Below are 24,024 nucleotides of genomic sequence, written 5' to 3'. Positions count from 1 at the left end.
GCCATGAATCCTAAGATTCTAAACAATTTCCTGGCTGAAATGGTTTTGAGAGGATGGATCCCCGGGAAGAAAGCTGTGAGGGTCACAAACTTCACTGGAGGCAGGCAAGTAGTCATTTCCTTGGTTAGAATCTAACAACCTAGAAACACCTGATCCTGAGATAGTGTCAGGAATGACCTTTTGTGATTTATGGTGAACCCCAGACCTGTAAGAAGGGAGACGGTGAACTGGAGATGCTGCAAAGCCACTCAGCTGGAGGGAGCCTGGATAAGGATGTTGTCTAGCTAGGGAAAAAGTTGCACATCCTTTGTCCTGGCAAATGCCATGACTGGGGAAGAGACATTTTGTAAATACCCTTGGGACTGTAGATAGGCCAAAGAGTAAAGCAAAGAATTGATAGTGTGTAGAATCCATTGAGAAATAGAGGTACCTTCTGAAAAGTGGATGGATAGGGATGTACAAGTAGGCATCCTTTATGTCCAAAGACACTAGGAATGCCCGAAGCAGAATGAGTGAAAGAGAGCATCCTGAAGGAGGGGACTCAAGAGAAATGTGTTGAGGTGGGATATGTCCAGGATAGCCCTCCAAGGACCTTCCTTCCTGGGGATCAGGAAAAAGTACAGTTTTGTACCTACCATAAATGTAGATGTCCGATAGGAATGCATCTGCAGTCCTTACAAATGGGCTGTCCTGTCGTCAGGCAGCCCTTCGGTCGGCCGTATTCCAAAGTCTGGGTCTGGCTTCGGCTGGTGTCGCACTTCACCCGACGTCATCGCTGCAGTTACTCGGGTATAAAGGCATCAGCCGACGCCATTTTCCTCAGTGTTTCTTGCCCCAGATGCCAGGTGCCCTCTAGGAAGGCTAAATTTGGATAAATGCCAATGATTCCAAATATTAGAGAGCAAACAAAAAATAAGCACGTATGCACATATATACAAACAAATACACCATAATAGCTTCCCCCAGCTAGCTATAAGAGGGGCAAATACCTTAGGAGTACCACAGAGGGGAAAGAGGGTGGGTAATCCTGACTGCAGACGCATTCCTATCGGACATCTACATTTATGGTAGGTACAAAACTGTACTATGTCCTTCAAGGATGCATCTGCAGTCCTTACAAATGGGTAGAATACCATAGCCAAACTGGGGGAGGAGGAAAGATAGAATTATGGTGTAGTTAAGATCCCTTGCAAAACAGCAGTGGCAAAACCTGCTCGGGATCTAGAGTATAAAGGTAAATTATAATGCTTGGCAAATGTATGCACGGAGCTCCAAGTAGCAGCCTCTAAAATGTCTTTGGTAGCCACTCCTCGTAGAAAAGCTGTGGTAGTGGCTGTAGCTCTTGTAGAGTGAGGCCTAATGTTTTCTGGAGTTTTCTTTCCATGGTAGGAGTAACAGAATCTAATGCAATTTCCTATCCACTTAGATATTGTCTGTTTTGAAATTGCTTTCCTTCCATTCCTGCTGCATATGCTACCAGTAGCTGGTCAGTTTTTCTATTGCTCTTGGTCCTGTCCAGGTAGTAGCGTAATTGTCTGTGTACATCCAAGGTATGCAACAGTCTTTCTCCCCTGTTCTGCAGATTGGGGAAGAATGTAGGTAGGTGGATAGCCTGATTTAAAGATACTCTGGAGACCACCTTAGGCATAAAAGTAGGATTTGTTCTCATGGACACTATCTTGATGGAAGATCAGAAAGGGCTGTACTGCCATTAATGCCTGTAGCTCAGAAACCCTTCTTGCTGAAGTGATTTGCCAGCAGGAAAGCAGTTTTCCATGATAAGTATTGCAATTCTGCTGTTGCTGCTGGTTCGAAAGGAGGAAGTGTCAATTTTTCTAGCACAAAGTTCAAGTCCCATGCAGGTAATGGTGGTTTCCTAGGAGGTTTTACATTTTTAATTCCTCTCAGAAACTGCCGTAGCAGAGGATGTGAGAAGACTGGAGGATCCAAGTCGTATTCTGCTGAAATAGCTGATGCATGAATCTTAATGGAAGAGTAGGACAGGCCTTTGTGGAATAGCTCTGCCAGGTATTCCAGGATGTTGGCTATGTTTACCAGTGACACATCTTCCCCTTTGGTAGTACTCCAAATGAGATATCTTTTCCATTTTGCTGAATAGGTTTTCCTTGTTGAAGGTCTGCGAGCTTCCAAGATAATGTCCTTAACCCTTTGAGATAAATTTGGGTTAATTTGTCTTATGCAATGTTCCAGGCAGTCAGCTGCAGAGTTTTCAGGTTTGGATGCAGGGTGTTGTAGTTGTTCTGAGTTAACAGTAAGGGAACTAGGGGTAAGGGCCATATCTGTTCCCGAGACATGCTCCTCAGTAATGGGTACCAATGTTGCCTTGGCCAATCTGGAGCTATCAGAATGATCCTTGGACGGTCCTCTTTGATCATCAATAGCACCTTGTGCATCAAAGGAAGTGGTGGGAATGCATATGCTGTCAGTTTTTCCCAACCGAAGGAAAGGGAGTCCACCTTCCATGCCAGTGGGTGGTACGTCCTGGTGCAGAATTTCTTTAATTGGTGATTGTGTGGGGATGCAAATAAGTCTATTTCTGGGAGACCCCATTTTCTTGTAATGGTTTTGAAGATGTCCGGATGCAGCATCCATTCGTGGGCATCCGTGGTAGTCCTGCTTAATATGTCTGCTAGAGTGTTTTCTTTTCCTGGTACAAAGATTGCTTGTAACTGAATGTTGTAACTCAGGGCCACATTCCAGAGGTCCAGGGCCATCCGGCATAGAGGGTACGAATGTGTGCCTCCCTGCTTGTTGATGTACCACATAACTATGGTGTTGTCTGTCCTTATCATCAATTGGCCTTGTCGAAGAAATGGTTGGAAAGTCTGAATTGCCAGTTTTACTGCCAGCATTTCTTTTAGGTTTATGTGTAGGTGCAGCTGTTCTTGAGTCCATAAACCTTGTATGCATTTGTCCATCATGTGGGCCCCCCAACCGAGGTCCGTTGTGATGGTTTGGCTTGGTTGAGTGCTGTGGAAGGGCAATCCTTCGTTTGATTGACAGGCCTGAGCCCACCATAGGAATTCTTGCTTCAGGCATGGAATTATTGGAATTTGAGTTTCTAGGCTGTGCTTGTGCTGAGACCATAAATTCCTTAGGTACCACTGTAGCTTTCTCATATGCAGTCTGGCATGTGGGACCAATATTATGCAGGATGCCATGAAGCCCAATGCTTGTAGGACTTTTCTTGCTGTTAGATGGTTTTGCTTTGTTAATGCCAAGAAGTAGAGAGGAGTTGCTCCTGTTTTCTACTGTTAGGAATGCCATTTGTTTGGATGTGTCCAGCTCCGCACCCAAGAAGGTTATCTTTTGGGATGGTATCAGCCTTGACTTTTTTATATTGACTGTATATCCCAGGGCTTGTAGAAGGTAAATGACTCTTTTCAAGTCTTCTGCTAGCTTGTTTTGTTGTCCGCTTGTATCAGGCAGTCGTCCAGGTAAGGGTAGATTTGGATTCCCTGAAGCCTGCAATGAGCGATTACTGATGCCAGGCATTTCGTGAACACTCTGGGCGCAGTAGATAAGCCAAAGGGCAATGCTGAGAATTGATAATGCTCTGATCCTGCAAGAAATCTGAGGTATCTTCTGCAATTTGGTCGTATGGGGACGTGCAGGTATGCCTCCTTGAGATCTAGAATTACCAGCCAAGACTCCTTGCCCAGCATGGGAAGAAGCTGCTGTAGGGTCAGCATTTTGAATTTTGGAACAATGAGGAATGTGTTTAAGGCGGACAGATCGAGAATAGGTCTCCATTTGCTTTCTTTCCTTGGTACTAGGAAGAGTCTGGAGTAAAAGCCCTTTCCTTGCTCCATATATGGTACCTTTTCTACAGCTCTCATCTTTATTAATTGATTTACTTGTTTTAGAGCTTCTGCCTTTTGATTTGGAGGTAGGTTTGGCATTCCTCTCTTTCCTGGTAGAGTATGGAAATGAAACCTGTAACCTTGGTCTATTGTCTGCAAAATCCACTTGTCTCTTGTGATGTAATGCCAGTTCTTTGAAAATAAAGCTAGCTTCCCGCCTAAGAGTGCTTCTAGTTGTTCCCTGGTAGGCGGTGCCAGAGCCAAGTCACTGTGATTGTCCTGTAGTAGTGGTGGTGGCTGTGTCTGCCTCGCTGGTTGTTACCCTGTCACTGGCGTCCCCTGTAGGCACCCCTGGATTGGTTTCTGCCTCGAACGCCTATTCCTGCCTCTCTGTGCTTTAGGGGAGTCTGGAAAGGACCAATTCTTGGAGGGCCAATTCCTGCTAAACCTTGGAGGTTGGACCTGTAAGAAATCTTTCACTGTTTGGACAGATTTTGCCTTCTCCTCCATCTTCTTCAGCACCTGTTGTGCAGGACAGCCAACCAAATTGATCTTGTCCATGGGTGCATCTAATAGTTTTGATTTGACATGGTCCGGTAAGGCCTGCTCTTTTAACCATGCATGCCTTCTGATAACTGTGCCAGTCATGGCTGATCTAAAGGAAGCCTCCAGTGCATCATAGCCGCATTTTAGAGAATGGTTACTAACTTGCTGAATGTTATGTACCATTTCCTGAACATATTTCTTGTCTAAAGGTTCATCAGAGGACAGTTTTTTGGTTAACTGGTCTAGCATAAATTCTTGATACTGGATCATATGAAATTGACAGTTCAAGGCCCTAGCTGACAGAGTAGCAGAAGTGTAAACTTTTTTACCCCATCTCTCTAAGGACCTGGATTCCCTTTCAGAGGGGAGGGGGTTTTTGGCAGAGGTAGTTGCTACAGCCTTAGGCCCCTGGGAGATAGTCTCGGGATCTGCAAAAGGAGCCTTGTATAAATGGTGATGTGTGTCCAGGACCCTGTAGAACCTATTGGGCTTAGCAGGGGCCGGAGGTAATGAATCAGGAGCAGTACAAGCATCATTAAATGCATCATCTACAACAGAAAGAACTGGAGGAATAGCTAAAGGCCTATGTTGTGGTAAATGCAAAAAGGTTCTAAGCCTTTTTCTGGAGTCTGAAAAATCTTGGCCCTGCCACTGAAATTGTTCCCTCAAAGCATGCAAGGTTTCCCCAAAGGAAAATTCCTCAGGCGGAGAGGCAGAAGGGATGGACTTTTCAGCATCAGTGTCTTCATAAGGGGAAAAAGGAACCTCTGGAGGGTCTGTATTATCTGAATCATCAGAGGAATCATCTGTGGAAACTGGCTCAGGGGGCTCTGCTCTAGGCCTCTTCTCTGGAGGTGGGTGAGAGGCCCTGTCTGGGTGAGGTTGGGATCCCCAGAAATGAGATCCTCTGCAAGACTAAGCATTTGGGAACTGGAGCTAGGCCTGTGAGAGGGAGTCTTAGCAGCCACAGATTTAGTAGCTTTAGCTGCTTTAGCCCTGGCAAAGGCCTTAATAGACATGGCTGCAGGAGGCCTAGCAGCTCCACGTGCAGGGGTTGAAATATCCAAGGGAATAGTGTCAGATAATTCCTGAGAAACCACAACTGCAGGTTGGATTTCAGAAGCCGATTCCACCAGGTTGGAAGCGGCCTCGGTAGAAGGTAAGTTTTCGGCTGAAGGAAGAACCGCTTGCTCGGTTTCAGCCGAAACCGAGACACTCGCGGTTGGCAATTTCCAAAAAAACGCAAGGAAAAGGACCGACATTCGCAGTCCGCGGTTTCGGCCGAAACCGCGGACCGCGAATGTCGGTCCTTTTCCTTGCGTTTTTTGGAAATTTGTGAAGTTGGAGGATCTAACGGCATAATATAAGCAAAATCAGAGCCGAAAAACTGCTCAGCAAATTGGTTAAAAGAAGCACAGGCTAGACAAGCTGCTACGTCGTGGTCTGGGCCTAAACAAGGTAAGCAGTAAGAGTGGAAATCTTTATGAGGTATTTGTTTCCCACAAGTTAAACAGTTATTCACTTTTTCTGACATCGGCTGAGGCAAGAAAGAGTCCCCAATGGGGTACTTAGCTTTTTAGAAGTCTTCGGTAGTAGAAGAAGTATTCGGTAGTAGTAATCTCTGGTTCTGACCGACCGGCACTTGCGAACAGCTTCTGCTTCGGGCGCCACGCGGCAAGAAAGACTTAGGAAAATGGCGTCGGCTGATGCCTTTATCCCCGAGTAACTGCAGCGATGACGTCGGGTGAAGTACGACACCAGCCAAAGCCAGACCCAGACTTTGGAATCCGGCCGACCGAAGGGCTGCCTGACGACAGGACAACCCATTTGTAAGGACTGCAGATGCATCCTTGAAGGACATCTGAGTAAAATACCTTTCCTTTTGCCAGAGATGGGATTGCTTGAATGGTTCCTTGTGCAAGACGTTCCTGCAGGATGGGAGAAAAAAAGAGGGGTTTGCTCTTTGGCTGGGGGAGGGATACCTTTAGGAGTGGGTCTGGTCTTCTAGGTCATGAAGTATCCCTGCTGTATGACAGATAGGACCCAGTAGTCCTTGGGTAACTGGCTTCCAAGTGGGAAGGGAGAGGGAAAGGTGCACTGAAAGAGGGGTGTCTAGGAGTAGGGCCTGGTAGTCACAGACTACCAGGCTTTCCCTAAAAGGATTGCTTCGAGAATGGAGTGGAGGAGACAGACCTAGAAGGGTGCTGTTTCCTGTGGTCTTTCCTAGGCTTAGCTTGAATTCTTTTAGCTGAAGACCTGCCATGTGAGTCTGGTAATTGATTGCTCTTACTGCTAGGGTGGCAGAAGTATAGGCTTTCTGCCCCAGACATTCCAGCATTCTGCTTTCTCAGGGGGCAGTAGAGAGGTAGAGGGGAGCAACTTTGAGGTGTCAGTGGTCATGGAAATAACTGCAGGGTCTGCAAAAGGGGCTTTGTAGAGGAGGGTGGCTTCCTCAGGCACCTTGTAGAATCTATCTGGATGATTGCGTGCTGGGGGCTGTGAGTCTGGGTTTTTGGAAGCAACCAGGAAGGCATCCAGAAAAGCAGGGTGTACTAGGGGCACTACAGAGGGGCAAGGAGACTCCAGTTGAAGGTCATAGTACCTCTTTTGGGTCTCTGTAACTTGACTGCTGTCCCATTTGAAAAATTTTGCATTTTGGTGATGGTTTCACCAAAAGTGAGGTCCTCACCAGGGGAGTCAGTACCACTGAACTCCTACTCTGGTGAAGCATAACCCAGAGGAGAAGCAATCTGAGAAGAGTTGGGTGAGGGATTCATCATCAGATGAATCCTCTTCTCTTGGAGATGTACGGAGCAGGCCCTTTAGGGGTAGAGGGTTGCAGTGGCCCGTGTAGGTGTCGAACCCTGACGCAAGGACAGAAATACATTGAGCAGGCCTTGGGTAAAGGCCTGCCAATCCGGAGGCTGCTCAACAGGCGAAGCAGGCAGAGGGTGAGGGACGTGTTTAGTTTTCTGTTTCCTCTTCTTACGAGTCTCAGGGGGAGAGGACTCAGAAATGTGGTGGAGGGTAGGAAAACCGGAAGCCAGCCAGCATTCCAGTACATCAGAGACTATGACCTCACGTACTATGCTTTGTGAGGTGCCACGTGGGCCCTCGGATATAACGAGCCTAGGTTCCCTTTCAGCGACTGAATCGGACACCAGAGTTTCCCTTTGGGACATGACCTCAAGCAAAGTACTGATTTCCTCAGGGCCTTCCGCTGAAGGCAGTTCCAAGGACTCCGGCCCTTCACTGGCTTGAGAGTGACAGCTGGAGTGGAGGGTGCAGGAGCCTGTTCCGGCCTGCACATTTTGGCCTTCTTGGCTGGAGGCTTATCCGAGAGGTCCGACATTGGGTCCATCCTACAAGTCAGATGTTTGAGTTTCTGATTTTTTTAAGTATAGTTTCAGGGCTGCAAGATGGCTTCTGAGCAAATGGAACAGGTGGTACGGTTGTGTTCCCGGCCTAGGCAGAATAGACAGAGTTCATGAGAATCTGGCATTTGCCTTCCACAGCTACACGTGCCCTTCCTACCGGACATGTAATCCAAAGCAGTAGCAAGTAAGCAAAACAAAACTCCAAAGGGCTGCTTATCAGAAGTTGGATGAATAAAACGCTTTCAACTGGCAACGAGATGACCGGAGATAGTAGTCACACAGGTGGCAGAGAAGTTCTGGAGAGGTGCGTGCTGACGACCACTATATACCTGACATACATTTACAACCAATGTCCGAGAAAGAGAAGCGGGACGTCACGCGCACCCTAGCGATAGCATTTAACGTTTTTATACAGCTGGATGTACGAGAGTTCGAGAGACAAACTCCCTGATGTAATGAATACAGCACCATCTGAACAGAAGGACGTCTTGCTTTGTTACGGCTGTTTTACCAAAACCCCAGGGCTCTCTGGTAGTGGTGGTGGGTGATGGAGCTACAACCATACTGAAGGTGTACATGCTAGCACCCCTTATGGATACCTGGAAACCAGACAACTGTGGTAGAGTTACAAACGTATCGGAGAGATTTTAATATTGCAAGTTTACTATCGGTCTTTCAAACAAGCTAACAATGCAAACTGATCACGACAGATGAAAGTGTTCTCTATTTACAGGGCCAACACCATCAACACCCATAGAGGACTGGAGAAGTCGCCAAGGCTATATGCTTCCCTTCCTGCTTATTACCCAGTAACTACCTTCTTTTGTTTGTTCATCCTAGTGCCCGTTTTTTAATCTGAATGACTATAGATTTTTTTTTCTCTTGCTCACCGAGTGCTCTCTCCAGCTGGAGGAAGAGACAGATATGCCTTAGTCTAGAAAGACGTTTGGATGCACAACAAAAACCTAAATTTACTAATGCTATGAAGCAAAGTCCACTACCTTTTAAGTGTTCACTGGAGTAGTACAGTTATGTACCTACCATAAATGTAGATGTTCGAGTGTATTCACTGTTGCAGTCATTACTCTTGGGGTTATCCTGCTGGCAGGCTACCCGCAGTCGGACAGAATTCCAAAGTCTAGGTCCAGCGTCGGCTGCTGTCACTTCTTCCCTGACGTCAGTGCGCCAGGGGTATAAAAGATGCAGCAGACGCCGTTTTCTTCAGTTTTTCTTGCCCCAGATGTCAGGTGCCCCCAAATAGGTAGGCTGAAAAAATATACCAATAAAAATGCATGCACAAAAATAACCTTTCCTTCATCTACAAGCAAATACACCAAAAAGGGTGTATAGGATAGAGAAGTGCAGATAAGTCCCAGCAAAGAGAAGGGGGATGGTGGGTGGATAACTGGACTGCAACAGTGAATACACTCTAACATCTAAATTTATGGTAGGTACACAACTGTACTATATTCATCGTGTTTCACCGTTGCAGTCATTACTCTTGGGTTGAATCCCAAAGCTTAGGAAGGGTGGCTGGGCTAAATAGGATTAGGAGAGGCTATGAGGCCCTGCAGAACTGCAGTGGCGAAGCAGCTCTGGACTTAGAGTACAGAGGCAAGTGGTAGTGCTTTGTAAAGGTGCGCACTTAACTCCCAAGTTGCAGCCTCTAAGATTTCTTTGGTTGGTACTCCCCTGAGGAAGGCTGCTGAAGTGGCTGCTGCTCTGGTGGAATGAGGCCTAATGCCCTTAGGCACTGATTTGCCATGTTGAGAACAGCAGAAAAAGATGCAATGGCCTATCCATTTAGAAATAGTCTGTTTTGAGATAGCTTTTCCTTGTGATCCTGCAGCATATGACACTAAACGTTGCTCAGTCTTTCTGAAAGCTTTAGTTCTGTCCAAGTAGAAGCGTAACTGCCTGTGTATGTCCAAAGAAAGCAGAATTTTCTCATCCTTGTTCTGTGGATTTGGGTAAAAGGTAAGCAAGTGAATGGTTTGATTGAGGGTCACACTGGACACCACCTTAGGCATAAATGTAGGATTTGTTCTCAGAGAAACCCTGTCTGGATGAAAAATGATGAAGGGTTCCACAGCCATGAGTGCTTGCAACTCCGAGACTCGCCTTGCAGAGGTAATGGCTAGGAGCAGTGCTGTTTTCCAGGATAAGAATTTAATATCCGCTGTTGATGCTGGCTCGAATGGAGGCAGTGTGAGTTTTTCCAAAACAAAATTGAAGTCCCAGGCCGGAACTGGTGCTCTCCTTGGAGGCCTAATGTTTTTGGCCCCTCTGAGGTACTGCCTTATTAAAGGATGAGAAAAGATAGGTGGTTCCCGTATTGTAATGTGCAGAAATGGCAGAGGCATGAATCTTAATTGATGAGAAAGAAAGTCCTTTGGTTCAGCATCTCAGTCAGGTATTGTAAAATCTGAGGAATGTTTGGTACAGACGTGTCAATGCCTTGTTCCTGGTTCCAAGCACAGAATCTCTTCCATTTTTCTGCATAAGATTTTCTGGTACTGGGCCTCCTGGCCTCCAAGATAACATCCATAACAGCTTTTGAAAGAGGAGTGTTCAGAATGGCTACATTATCCCCCATGCTGCCAGATTTAAGGTCCTGAGTTGGCTGTGCAGGATCTGATTGTTTTGTTGGGTCAGCAAGTGAGAAGTCTGAGGCAATATCCATGCTGGACCTTGAGACAAGCTCTTTAGGACTGGGTACCAGTGCTGGCGTGGCCAGTCTGGTGCCATCAGAATCATTTTTGGCTTCCCTTGCCTGACCTTTAGGAGTACTCTGGGAAGGAGAGGTAGTGGGGAAAAGCATATACTGTTATATTTTTCCAGCTGAATGATAGGGCGTCAACTTTCCATGCTTGCTTGAGGTAAATCCTTGTGCAAAATCTCTGCAATTTACAGTTGTGAGGGGAAGCAAATAGATATATGTCTGGGCAACCCCATTTCCTTATTATCCTCCTGAAGACTTGTGGATCCAGTTTCCATTCATGGGGATCCATGAGGTTTCTGCTTAGTTCATCTGCCAGAGTATTTGTTTTTCCTGGCAGGAATTGTGCTTGCAGGTGAACTTGAAAAGCCAATGCTGTGTCCCATAAGGTCATTGCTGGTCTGCAGAGGGGGTAGGAATGAGTACCTCCCTGCTTGTTTATGTACCACATGACCATAGTGTTGTCTGTCTTTATCAGTAATTGCCCTGGATGAAGCAGGTCCTTGAAAGCTGTCAGAGCATTATGAACAGCTAGCATCTCTTTTTGATTGATGTGAAGATGCATCTGGTTTGCAGGCCATGTGCCCTGAATACATTTTTCTGCCATATGGGCCCCCCCAAGCATAATCTGATGCATCCGTTGTCAGTGTCTGTCCGGCTGTGGGTAAACTGAATGGCAGACCCTTGTTGTGGTGACAGGCTTCTGCCCACCATCGAAACTCCTGTTGTAGGCAGGGAATGAGTGCAATTACTGTCTCCAGGCTGTGGCAATGCCGAATCCAAACACTTTTCAGGTACCATTGTAGTTTCCTCATATGCAGTCTGGCATATGGGATTAGTAGAATGCAGGATGCCATGAAACCCAAGGCCTGCAGGATTTTCCTTGCAGATAAATGGGCTTTTGTTGCCAGTTTCTTGAAGTAAGTAGACGGTTGTTTTTGCTTGTCTGGCATGAGATAAGCCATCTGGGCAGTTGTATTTAAGCTTGCACCCAGGAATATTATCTCTTGAGAGGGCACTAGTTTTGATTTCTTTTTGTTTACTGTGTGCCCTAGGCCAATTAGTAATCTTTTTACAAACGCCAGATGCTTTAGAAGACGGTCTTTGATCTATGCTTGAATTAGGCAGTCGTCCAAGTAGGGATATATTTGAATTCTTTCTGCTCCTCACTACTCTTGCATACATCTTACTTTCTCCAAGCTCTAAGCTATTAGTGTTCTCATTTCTACTAAGAAATGCTCTCTCTAAACTTGTAACTACACCCTTCTCTATATTCTACTGCTTACTTTTAAACATCCTAGTGTATCCTGTCTTATTCTACCCATTCCAATACTCAAGTAAAAGCTTTACCTCCTATTACCTTTATGTACTTTCCTCATATTGTCATTAAAATGCCCAAAGTATTTCTGTGCTTGAAAATTCTTTATACCGTGTATATATTCTTCATGCTTTATTTTTTGAATTGTATATTTACTTTTCTTTTCATGCGTGTAATGCCTTATGTATTGTGTAAATACTGTTTATCATGTTGTTAGATAGCGGAGCTTTTCTCCTCGGGCCTCCACTGAAAATGGACATGTATCCAGTTGGACTAGCCCGGTTAACAAATGTAAAATAAATAAATAAAAATTCCTTTTTATACTGGTGCCAGGCATTTTGTAAAGACCCTGGGCGCAGTAGATAAGCCAAAGGGCAGTGCAGAGAATTGGTAATGCATTGAGCCAGCTATGAATCTGAGGCATCTTCTGCAAGATTGTCTGATAGGGACATGCAGGTATGCCTCTTTTAGGTCCAAAGTTACTAGCCAAGCCCTCTTGCCCAGCATGGACAGTAGCTGCTGAAGAGTCAACATCTTGAATTTTGTAACTTCCAGAAACGTATTTAGTATAGACAGGTCTAGAATTGGTCTCCAGGTTTTGTCCTTCCTGGGTACTAGAAAAAGTCTGGAGTAAAATCCTTGCCCCTGCTCTTGTGGTACTTGCTGAATGGCCCTCATGTCCATGAGGGCTGTAATTTGTTTCTGTGCCTCTGCCCATTGATTGTGTGGCAGGTCTGGCATGCCCTTTGACCTTGGCAGAGTGTGAAAATGGAACCTGTAGCCTTGGGACACTATGTTCAGAACCCATTTGTCTTGGGTAACCATTTGCCAATTTGATGAAAAAAGTGCTAGTTTTCCCCCTAAGGGGGCTGTCAAAAGAAACTGCTTGGAACTGGTAGAGGAAAGTCATTGGGACTGTTTCCTGTAAGGCTGTGATTTGTCTTCTCTGTTTTTGGAGGTAGGAGCACCCCATTGTTTAGGCCTGTATGAGCCATGGGGCTGAGATCTGCCTCTGGCACGCCTGTATCTGCCTCATTGTGGTCTGAGACTGGAAAGGACCAATTTTTAGAAGGCCAGTTCCTGCTAAACCTGGGTGTAAGAAATCGTTGACTGTCTGCATGGATTTTGCTTTATCCTCCATTTTTTTTCAACACCTCTTCTGCTTTAGTACCAAACAAAGCATCATGCTGTAATGGTGCATCTAATAATTTTGCTTTAACATGATCAGGCAGATTTTGTTCCTTTAACCAAGCATGCCTTCTAATAACAGAACCTTTAACAGCGGCCCTGCAGGAGGCCTCCAGTGAATCATAACCACATTGCAAAGTATGCTTTCCCACTTGTTCAGATGCATGCAGTAAATCCTGCAATTCCTTGTTCTCTGAACACTCCGTATTTGCCATCATTTTCTGTTTAAGTACACAGCAAATATTGCTGATATTTAAGCATACGAAATTGACAATTTAAAGCCCTTACAGCCAAGGGTGGCAGAAGTGTATACTTTTTCCCCACTCTGTCTAGAGTCCTAGAATCCCTATCAGCGGGGACAGGGTTTTATCCAGTGGAAGCCTTAACCCCCTTAGGACCCTGAGAAATAGTTTCTGGGTCAGCAGCGGGGTTTTTATATAGGAATTTATGAGAGTCCGGGACCCTGTAGGATCTGTCTGGCTTAGCAGGTGCAGGGGGTAAAGAGTCAGGGGACAGTCCGGACTCTGAAAAAACATCTACAATCTCTAGAACAGGTGGAAAGGCAAGGGGACTATGCTGAGGAAGAAGCAGGAAGTCTCTGAGCCTTTTCTTAGATTCAGAATAATCTTGGCTCTCCTAGTGGAAATGCTCCCTCATAGTATGCAGTGTTTCCCCAAAAGAATAGTCCTCAGGAGGAGAGGCTGAAGGAATGGATTCTTCAGCAACAGAATCCTCATAGGGAAGCATGGAGTAATCCTGTTCAGAAGAGGAATCAGAGGAAATAGATACCTGATCAGAAGAATCATACTCTGTCTCTTGCCTAGGCCTCTTATCAGGATGGGGATGGGGAGCCCCTGATCAAAGTAATTAGGTCTTCGGCCATTTTGAGCATCTGTTTTTTTAGGATGGAAGTCTGAATAGGAGAATGCTGTACTTGTTTCTTTGTCTTTACAGCTGCTTTAGTCTTTGTCTTTGAAGCTGAGGATGGCTTAATATATAGTTGTGTAGGTCTGAAGACACCCTCAGAAGCCGATGCCTGCTCAGCGGCTACGGACTCATCTGAGGGATTGATTTCCGGGTGTCCAATACCTTGAGTTTCCAGAGGCCCAGTCGGCTCCACAAGGGAGTCAGTAGCGGCCTGTGGTTCTGACGTAGCGGGCGCCACAGGCTGCGAAAATGCCTCACTGAGAACCGGCGACTGGCCAGAAGAGGCTTCGTCATTGATTTTGGACCTCGGATGCCTATCCTTGCCCTTGCATTTTTTGTAAACTCCGGTAGTCGGCTGTTCCGCCGGCATTATATAATTAAATCTTCGGCCAAAGTAATGAAATGCAAAATCGAACCGACGCTCGATAGTGCGTTGGTTGAATCTAGCACAAAACAGACAGCTAGCAACGTTGTGATCAGGGCTTAGGCAAGGAATACAGTAAAAGTGAAAATCCTTATAAGGTATTTGCTTCCTACAAGAAATACAATTGTTAACTTTTTCTGACATCTGTCTGGAGCAAGAAAAAGTTTCCCCAACGGGATACTTAGCTTTAATGAAGACTTCGGTTCTGAAATTCAGATTTGAAAATCTCAGGAGTTGGCCGATCGGCACTTGCGAACTGCTTTTGCTACGGGCACCGCGCGGCAAGAAAGACTGAAGAAAATGGCGTTGGCTGCATCTTTTATACCCCTGGCGCACTGACGTCAGGGAAGAAGCGACAGCAACCGACGCCGGAACTAGACTTTGGAATTCAGGCCGACCTGCCAGCAGGATTACCCAAATGTAATGACTGCAACAGTGAAACACAAAGAACATCTGCTTGAGCAGTGGATGAGAGAAGAGGGGAGGTTCTGTATTATAATGAACTGAAATGGCTGAGGCGTGGATTTTAATAGAGGAAAGAAGACAGGCCCTTGTGAATCATCTCAGTTAAGTATTGTAAAATCTGAGGTCAACTGGGCGCTGCTGCGCTCATTCCTTGAGATTGGTTCCAGGCATAGAATCTTTTCCATTTTTCAGCATAAAATTTTCTAGTACTAGGCCTCCTTGCCTCTAAAATGATATCTATCACAGGTTTACTGAGGGATGGTAAAGAAGAGATTAGGTAATTAACCAGGCTGCTAGGTTCAGTGTTAGAAGCTGTGGGTGCAGAATCTGCTTCTCCTGATGAGATAACAGGGAAGGAGTCCGAGGCAGGTGCCATGGGGATAACTGTGACACTGCGCAGGAGGGGGTACCAGTGTTGGCGTGGCCAGTCTGGAGCAATCAAAATCATCCTTGGTTTGTCCTGTTTGATTTTGAGTAGTACTTTGGAGAGCAGAGGCAGAAGGGGGAGGCATAGACTGATAGGTTTGAAGGACAGAGCATCCACTTTCCAGGCTTGTTTGTGGGGAGTCCTTGTGCACAATTTGTCCAATTGGTAGTTCCGGGGAGAGGCAAACAGGTCTATATCTAGGCTCTCCCATTTGCTTGTCAACATGTTGAAAATCCTTGGTTCCAGTTTCCACTCGTGTGGGTCCATGAGGTTTCTGCTTAGTCCATCTGCCAGTGTATTTAATTTTCCCCGGCAGGAATTGAGCTTGTAGGTGCACTTGGTAGCTCAAGGCTGTGTTCCACAATGCCATGGCTAGTCTGCAGAGGGGGTAAGAATGTGTACCCCCCCACCTGCTTGTTTATGTACCACATAACAGTGGTGCTGCCCGTCAACCATTAGTTGTCCTGGAAAAATGTGGTCCTTGAAGGCTGTCACAGCATTCTGTACAGCTAACGTTTCTTTTTGAATGATATGCTGGTGCATTTGACTTGGGTTCCATTTGCCATGAATGCACTTCCCTGCCAGGTGAGCCCCCCATGCATAGTCTGATGCGTCTGTTAGGGTTTGGATGGCAGGGGGTGGTGTGAAAGGTAGTCCCTTGTTTTGGTGGCAGGCCTCTGCCCACCCAAGGAACTCTAGGCGTTGGCAAGGTATGATAGGAATCATTGCTTCTAGATCCTGAGAATGTTGACACCATAGACTTTTTAGATACCACTGTAGTTTCCTCATATGCAGTCTTTCATATGGAATTAGAAAAATGCAAGAGGCAATGAACCCCAAGGCTTGCAGTATTTGTCTTGCAGATAAGTAGCACTTTTGTGGCCACTTGTTTGAAGTAGGTTGTTAAATGAATTTGTTTCTCTGGCATGAGGTAAGCCATCTGAGAAGTTGTATATAAGCTTGCTCCCAGGAATAGAATTTGTTGACAGGGTACCAGGTGTGATTTCTTTTCATTTATGGTGTACCCCAGACAAGTTAGAACCCTTTGTACAAAGGCCAGATGATTCAAAAATGTCCTAGCTTTCTGCCTGAATTAGACAATCATCCAGGTATGGGTATATCTGAATATTTCTTTGCCTGCAAAATGCAATAACTGGAACTAGGCACTTTGTGAATACCCTGGGTGCAGTAGATAAGCCAAAGGGCAGTGCAGAGAACTGATTGTGTGTGTAGCCTGCTTTGAAGAGTAGGTATCTTCTGCAAGATTCCCTGATTGAGATGTGCAGGTATGCTTCTTTTAAATCTAGTGTTGCCAACCAGGCATCTTTGCCTAGCATAGGAAGCAACTGGTGAAGAGTCAGCATCTTGAAAATGTGGAATATCCAAAAAGGTGTTTAGAGTAGACAGGTCCAGGATAGGACACCATGAATTGTCTTTTCTGGGTACCAGGAAAAGTCTCGAGTAGAAACCTTGTCCTTTTCCCCTCTTCTGGTACCAATTGAATAGCCCCCATGCTTAAGAGAGAAAGTACTTGTTTTTGGGCCTCTGCCCACTGATTTGGGGGTAGTTCTGGCCACCTGCTTGGTGTTGGCAACGTGTGGAAGCGAAATCTTTATCCCTGGGACACATTTAAAACCCATTTGACCTGGGTAATGAGTTCCCAGTTCTTTGCATGCAGAGCAATTTTTCTGCCCAAAGGGGCAGTCAGTTGATAAGTGCTTGGAAATTTTAAAAGGAAGTCATTGAGACAGTTTACCATAGGGGGAGTCTTATTACTCCCAGATCTGGTAGTGGAGGCCCCCCACTGCTTAGTTCTGTGTCTCCCCTGTGACTGAAACCTGGGGTTTCTGCTGTCTGGGTTTGGCTTGAGAAAACTGGAAGGGGCTGGAAAGGACCAATTCTTAGAGGGTCAGTGCCTACTAAATCTAGTAGACTGAACTTGTAAGAAATCTTTAACAGTTTGCATAGCTTTAGCTCTATCTTCCATCTTTTTAAGAACTTTCTCAGCCTTGTTGCCAAACAGGTGGTCCTGATTTAAGGGAGCATCCAACAATTTAGCTTTAACATGATCAGGCAAAGATTGTTCCTTAAGCCAAGCATGCTTTCTGAGCACAGACCCAGTAACAGCAACCCTGCAACAGGCCTCTAATGCATCAAAAACACATTGCAAAGTATGTTTTCCAGTCTGTTCAGCAGAATGCATTATATATCCTGTCATTCTTTATTTTTCACATAATTTTCTGTTTAAGCAATCTAATAACATGTTGCTGATACTTTATCATATGAAACTGGCAGTTTAAAGCCCTAATGGCCAAGGATGCAGAAGTGTAAACCTTCTTACCCCATCTATCCAGCGCCCTGGAGTCTCTATCAGAAGGGATAGGATTTTTAGCCGTAGAAGCCTCAATGCCCTTGGGCCCCTGTGAAGTAGTCTCTGGATCCGCAACAGGATTTTTAAAAAGGAACTTGTGTGACTCAGGGACCCTGTAATATATGTCAGGTTTTCTGGGAGCAGGAGGCAAGGAATCAGGAGCCAAACTAGATTCTGAAAAAGCATCAACAATGTCTAGTACAGGAGGAATAGCTAAAGACCTATGCTGAGGGCAGGAGTAAGAAATCCCTAAGCCTCTTTTTTGAATCAGGAAAATCCTGGCTTTCCCAATAGAAATGCTCCCTTAGAGTATGTAAGGTTTCACCAAAAGAAAAATCCTCTGGAGGGGAGCAAAGGGAATAGAGTCATCTGCATCAGGATCCTCATAAGTAGATAAGAGCAAATCCAGATCATCAAAATAATCAGGAAAAACAGAATCCTCGTCAGAAGATTCATAAACAACTTCAGTTCTAGGCCTCTTAGAAGGGGGGGGGGGGTTGGCTACCCCTGATTAGAGTTACTAGATCTTCAGCCATTCTTATCATATGTTTTTTAGGCATAGAGGCCTGAGCATGTGGCCTGGGCGTTGTTTTTTTAGGCATGGTTCGAGATTTAGTCCTAAGTGAAGAAGGAGGCATCAGTTTAATATGCAAGTCCGTAGGCCTGAATACACCCTCAGAAGCAGGTGCCTGCACAGCGGCTCCGGACCTATCCAAGGTAGACACATCCACGGGTTCCATAGCTGAAGCATCTTGCGACATACTGAACTCCAAATGGGTTTCAGTAGAGGCCTGCGAATCAGAAATAGCGGGTATCAGGTGCTGCGAAAGCACCTCACTGAGTATCGGCGAACTGGCAACTGGCTTAGGAAAAGCTTCGTCGGCACTTTTGGATCTCAGCGGCCTGTCTATCTTTGCGTTTTTTCGGAATCCTGGTAGTCGGATGGTGAACAACATTTCTGGATAATTAAACGATTAAATAAAGCACAAAACCAAAAGCAAGGTACGTCATTGGTCAGGGCCTAGGCAAGGAATACAGTACGAATGAAAATCTTTATGGAGGTATTTGCTTTCCACACGTAATGCAATTATTAACTTTTACTGACATTGTTAAGGAGCAAGAAAAAGTTTCCACAATGGGGTACTTAGCTTTAGTTAAAGACTTTGGTTCTGATCCTCGAGAACGAAAATTTCAGGAGTCAGCCGACCGGCATTTGCGAACTGCTTCTGCTTCGGGCACCGCATGGCAAAAAAGACTGATGTAATGGCATCGGCTGCATGTTTTATACTCCTGATGACCTGACGTCATGGAAGAAGGGACAGCAACCGACGCAGGACCCAAGGTTTTGCTAATCAGGCCGACTGATGGCTACCTGCAAGCAGATAACCCAAACGTAATGACTGCAACAGTGAAACATGAAGAACATCATGGGGGAAAACAAAACATTAAAATAACTAGTCACTTCCAGCTCTGCAATATCTAATGATACTAGCCCATCCAGTATGTATATATTGCATCACCATTTCAAGGAAATATCTAAGAAAAGAGGACTCGACAAAATCCACATTTAACACTCACTGTTAATACCTCAGTCCAGTTCACAACCCCTAAAGTTAGTCTTGTAGGACCATTACTTAATTGTGGCCAAATGCCTGGGACTTACCTGCTGAATGAACTCCAGGTGCAGAGTAAAAATCCATGGGTTGCCTTCCTGGCATCATTCTCATGTAGTGTCCTGGCATTTGAGCCATAAGCCAACAGCACTGATCAAAAGGCACAGCAGCAGCTGCATGATACATGGACTTCTGCTGCGGGGTTAGTGCAGGCTGTCCAGACTGCTGTGTTGATGACTGCTGCTGGTGATGTAGAGCCTGGGCACCACCAATAGGCAAGCTTTGCTGCTGTTGGGGCAAAGGCGGAGCTGGGGCCAGCTGAGTTTGAGATGGCTGACTGAGCTGCTGGGTCTGCTGCTGCTGCCACTGTTGCTGCTTTAGAAACTGCTCCTAAAAATGAATAAAAATATAAATTCTTATGTCACTAGGGTTTCAACACAAGCTTCCAGAGCAGTTTTCCAAGCAGTCAAAACAAAAGGCAGTTACAGAAGAGGGAAAAGAAACACCTTTCAGTTATTTGCTTCAGTTCCAAATTTTTACAGTCTTCATCATGCATCCTCACAAATTTGTGTCAGATATATACAAAACCATAAGTCAATAAATGTGTCCTGGGGTTGCTTTTGTTAGTTAGCATGATTGTAGATGTCAGTGACAGCCCTGAAGACATCACTACAGGGGGACTGTGACATGGTCCCCAAGACAATTAAAAGACTACTGCTACCCCCATACTGCCTTTTTAGGCAAGGCTCAAAAGACAAACCCACCTCCATAGGTATCACAAGGGATAAGAAACTAAGAGTAATGCTACTCAATGCCAGAAGTCTAAACCTCAAGATGCATGCACTCGAAACTCTCCTTAGCATGGAGAACATCGATATCTGTGCAGTAACAGAAACCTGGTTCAGGGCTCCCGAGAGCACCCCAGCACTACCAGGTTATACCTCATACCATGCTTTTCGGCCCCAAAACTTGGACCGAACCACAAAAGGAGGGGGGGGAGTATCGATATTCATCAAAGATACCCACACCTCCAGGTTGGTGGCAAAGCACGAAGCATCAGAGACTATCCATGTGCAACTAACCGTGGATAAAACTGCCTTCCAGTTTATAGCCTGCTATAGACCACCCTCCCAAACCCAGGAACCCCACTCAGCCTTTCTGAGAACACTGGAAAATATGAAGGTCTCTCCAAACACCATTATACTGGGCGACTTCAACTACCCAAACATAGACTGGGAGCATTACTCTAGCTCCAACACCCTAGCCCAAAGGTTCCTAGAATTTATAAACTCAAATGCTATGGAACAACTTGTTACCACTCCCACAAGAGGGGAAAACATACTGGACCTGATCATCACCAACATGGGGACTCTATGCTCCAGACCAGAAGTGTATCCCTCACTGGTAAGATCAGACCATAAACTAATCTCACTGGATATTCACCTCACCCCCTGCCCAGAAAACCACAGTGAAAAACTTCTCTAAAGCAAATTTCACACTCCTCAAAACCGAGGTAGAATCCTTCAAAGCCCCCGGGCCTGTGGAAAATACGGCCCAGACCGCAGAATCCTTTATAAATGCATTCTATGAACACCTTCAGGAATGCATGGGATCATGCGATTCCAAATAAAACCAAGACCCAATCCTCCAAAGGCAGACGTCCTCTGTCTGGTGGACCCCAGCCATAAACAAACTATACAATAGAAGGAGGAAGCTACTAAATGATAGAGCAAAATCCCAAAAAGGGAAGGCATCACTGATCAGTATTAGCAAAAAACTACGGGCACTCATAAAATTGTCCAAGGCCAGCTTCGAGAGAAAAATTGCACAGGACACTACGGATAATCACAAGGCTTTCTTTAGTTATGTTAGGAACCTGGGTGGTAATTCCCAGATATGCTCAGAATTAGTCCAAAATGACAAAAAATACACTAAACCCACAGACATTGCCAACATCCTAGCTGACAGGTTCAGCAAACCCCCACCAAAGGGCAAATATCTATCCCAGCAGAGTGCTGCCCGCCTGACATCTCAGATGCTCAGGTAAGAGCCGCCCTCTCCAAAGCAAAAAACACAGCATCAATGGGATCAGACGGTGTCCCGGGCTGCGTCCTACATGAACTCCAAGAAGAGCTAAACCCAAACATAAAACTACTGTTCAATCTCAGCCTTACTACAGGATATGTGCCCAAAGAGTGGCATACAGCAACAGTGGTCCCTCTCCATAAAGGTGGTGTCTCAATGGATCCTGGAAACTATCGCCCCATAAGCCTGACTAGCTTGGTCTGCAAAGCTATGGAAAGGATCATCATGGACCTCATAAATAAAGATATTGGGGACCTACAGACACTGGATCCTACCCAGTTTGGCTTTGTTAAGGGCAGATCCTGCCTCTTAAACCTGGTTGACTTCTTTGAAACAGTCACCAAGGCCATTGACGAGGGGAAGGTGGTCCACACAGCCTACCTGGACCTCGCAAAAGCCTTCGATACAATACCCCACTCGGGCATTATAGATAAGCTCACCAGCTTAAATATAAACCCCTGTGTCACTAGATGGATTGCAAACTGGCTCAAGGACAGAACCCACATGGTTAGAATTGCTGGAGCCATGTCAGACTCCAAACCAGTTACAAGTGGTGTCCCACAAGGCTCAGTCCTGGGACCTCTCTTGTTCGGTATACATTTCTTGGAGGTACAGGCCAACACGGAAGGACTGTGGCTGACCAAGTTCGCAGATGACTGCAAACTGGGCGCCATAATAGACTCTCCAGCCGACACAAGCATTCTCCAAAAGGGCCTCATAGAAACAGACAACTGGTGCCAGAGCCATGGCCTCAAGCTAAATGCCAAAAAGTGTATAGTCATCCCCTTTCGCAAAAACAAAGTGCCCACAAATTACCACATAGGTGGTAATCCATTAAGTACAGAAGTAGTAATTAGGGACCTGGAGACCCAAGTTGATATCAGTCTCTCATTTGACAACCACATGGCCAAAGTGGTTAGAAAAACATTTTATATAGCCCACCTAATCATGAAGGGATTCACATCTAGATCAGGGGAGGTCATCATGCCTCTTTACTCATCCCTCATCAGGCCTATAATTGAGTACAATGCCCCTTTTGGGATGTACCTTACCAGACACCTGCAGCAACTGGAAAGACCCCAAAAGTGCCTCACCAAGAGGATCAAAGGGCTCAAACAGATGCCATATGCTGCCTGGTTAAAGAAACTCCAGCTCTACTCAGTGGCATACCGCCTGTTCAGAGGCGATCTGTGCCTGACGTATAAAGCCATGTCCAACCCAGAATTAATGGACATGCTGCACCTCAGAAAATCCAAATCCCATCGAGCTACACTCGTGACTTGAACCTCAGCACTGAAATAAATAGGACATGCTGGAGGGACAGATTCATAACCCAGAGGCTCCCTTCACTCTGGAATAAAATCCCAGTCCAGGTTAGGCAGAGTCCCTCACTGACTCTCTTCAAGAGGAATCTTGATGAGTGGATGAGAGATCGTAGGTTTACCCCGGGTATCACTTCTGTGTCACTGTTAGACAGAGGCACAGTATACTAACCTCGAAAAAGGGCATAGCAAAATAAATTTAAAATGGGTGGCGAAAGCCAAACACATTCCGGCTAGGCTTATAAATGCCCTAGGGTAGATAGCCTAGTATGAACCTATGATACCTTCTACTGGAATACAAAACATGGGTGTATTGGGCTGGTTCAAATAAGACACCACAGTCTACTACTAAAAGGAAAACACTTGAATCGATGGGTTATATACTGTCAAGGATAAAAAAGCCAGCCAGTATCCAAAACTTCAGGGCACCTTCAATGCGCTCAAACTGTTGAGCAGCTCGAGCTGAGTAAAAGACAAGTTTGGGCACAAAATCCTTTAGATCATTCCTGCCAGCAGACAGAGGGAGGCCACGCCTGAAAGGACAAGGCTAAGATTAACAAAAAATTAATGTCCACACACTGATATAAAAAACAAGGGGGATGGATGGAGGGTGCTACTGCAACAGAGATCATTAGAACATCTACTGTTAAGTTTAGCTTAGACAACTATACTATGTTCTTCATACTGATCACTGCTGCTGTAGCCTTAGCTGTACAGGTAGATTACAGCAGCTAGCTATATTTGGGAGGTGGAAGAAGGGTCCAGAAGCTCATGGAGAATGGTCCTAGCAAAGCATAGTCTAGAACAAGAGACAGAATCCAGCTTAGAGAGTTTTCAAACAGTATGTACAGAGGACCAAGTAGCAAGCTTCTAGAATACTCTTAGAATCCAACTATTTCGAAAAAGTCAAGGTCCTTGTAGAGTGGGACCTGACCCTGCTTGGAATAAATTTGTCAGACTGCGTATTAACAAAAGGCAATAGCCTTAGATGACCATCTGAAAATAGTCTGCTCTGACACCAGTTGCCTCTTCTTATCTTCACAAAAAATTAACTGATCTGGAAGCTTTACTTCTATTAAGAGCGCATCAGTCTCGTCCATGGACATCCAAGGTATGGAGTATCCTTTCCCCCTTATTTTTAGGTTTCAGAAAGAAAAAACAAAGATGGACAATCTGACAATGTAAACTCTGACATCACTTTGGGCATATAAGGAGGATTAGCTCTCAAAGAAACGATGTCCTTGTGACGAATGAGGCAGGGTTGATTCATCATAAGAGCTTGCTACTCTGATACCATTCTTGCAGAGGTTAGAGCAATCTATGAAACTGTTTTCAATGTTAAGAACCTCAAGTCAGACAGATTTAGCTGGTTTAAATGGAGCAAGTGTTCATTTCTCTTAACACAGAATTAAGATCCC

The 24,024-nt window shown here is 45.4% G+C and overlaps 1 protein-coding gene across 1 annotated transcript in view; it reads right to left on the bottom strand.

Annotated features, from left to right (window-relative positions):
- The window catches only part of PRRC2A (proline rich coiled-coil 2A), a 3,202,076-nt gene that overhangs the window by 2,104,985 nt on the left and 1,073,067 nt on the right, over positions 1-24,024 (bottom strand). The window contains exon 16 of the mRNA XM_044082142.1: positions 19,250-19,589. Within this exon, the coding sequence (XP_043938077.1) occupies positions 19,250-19,589 (340 nt within the window). The remainder of the gene's footprint in view (positions 1-19,249; positions 19,590-24,024) is intronic.

The sequence above is a fragment of the Protopterus annectens genome, chromosome 9.part0 (assembly GCF_019279795.1).
Source record: "Protopterus annectens isolate FY-2018-M chromosome 9.part0, PAN1.0, whole genome shotgun sequence".
In the NCBI taxonomy this organism is placed as follows: Eukaryota; Metazoa; Chordata; order Ceratodontiformes; family Protopteridae; genus Protopterus; species Protopterus annectens.
The sequence above is the reverse complement of the archived record's forward strand: the minus strand, read 5'-3'. Positions and strand labels throughout refer to the sequence as shown.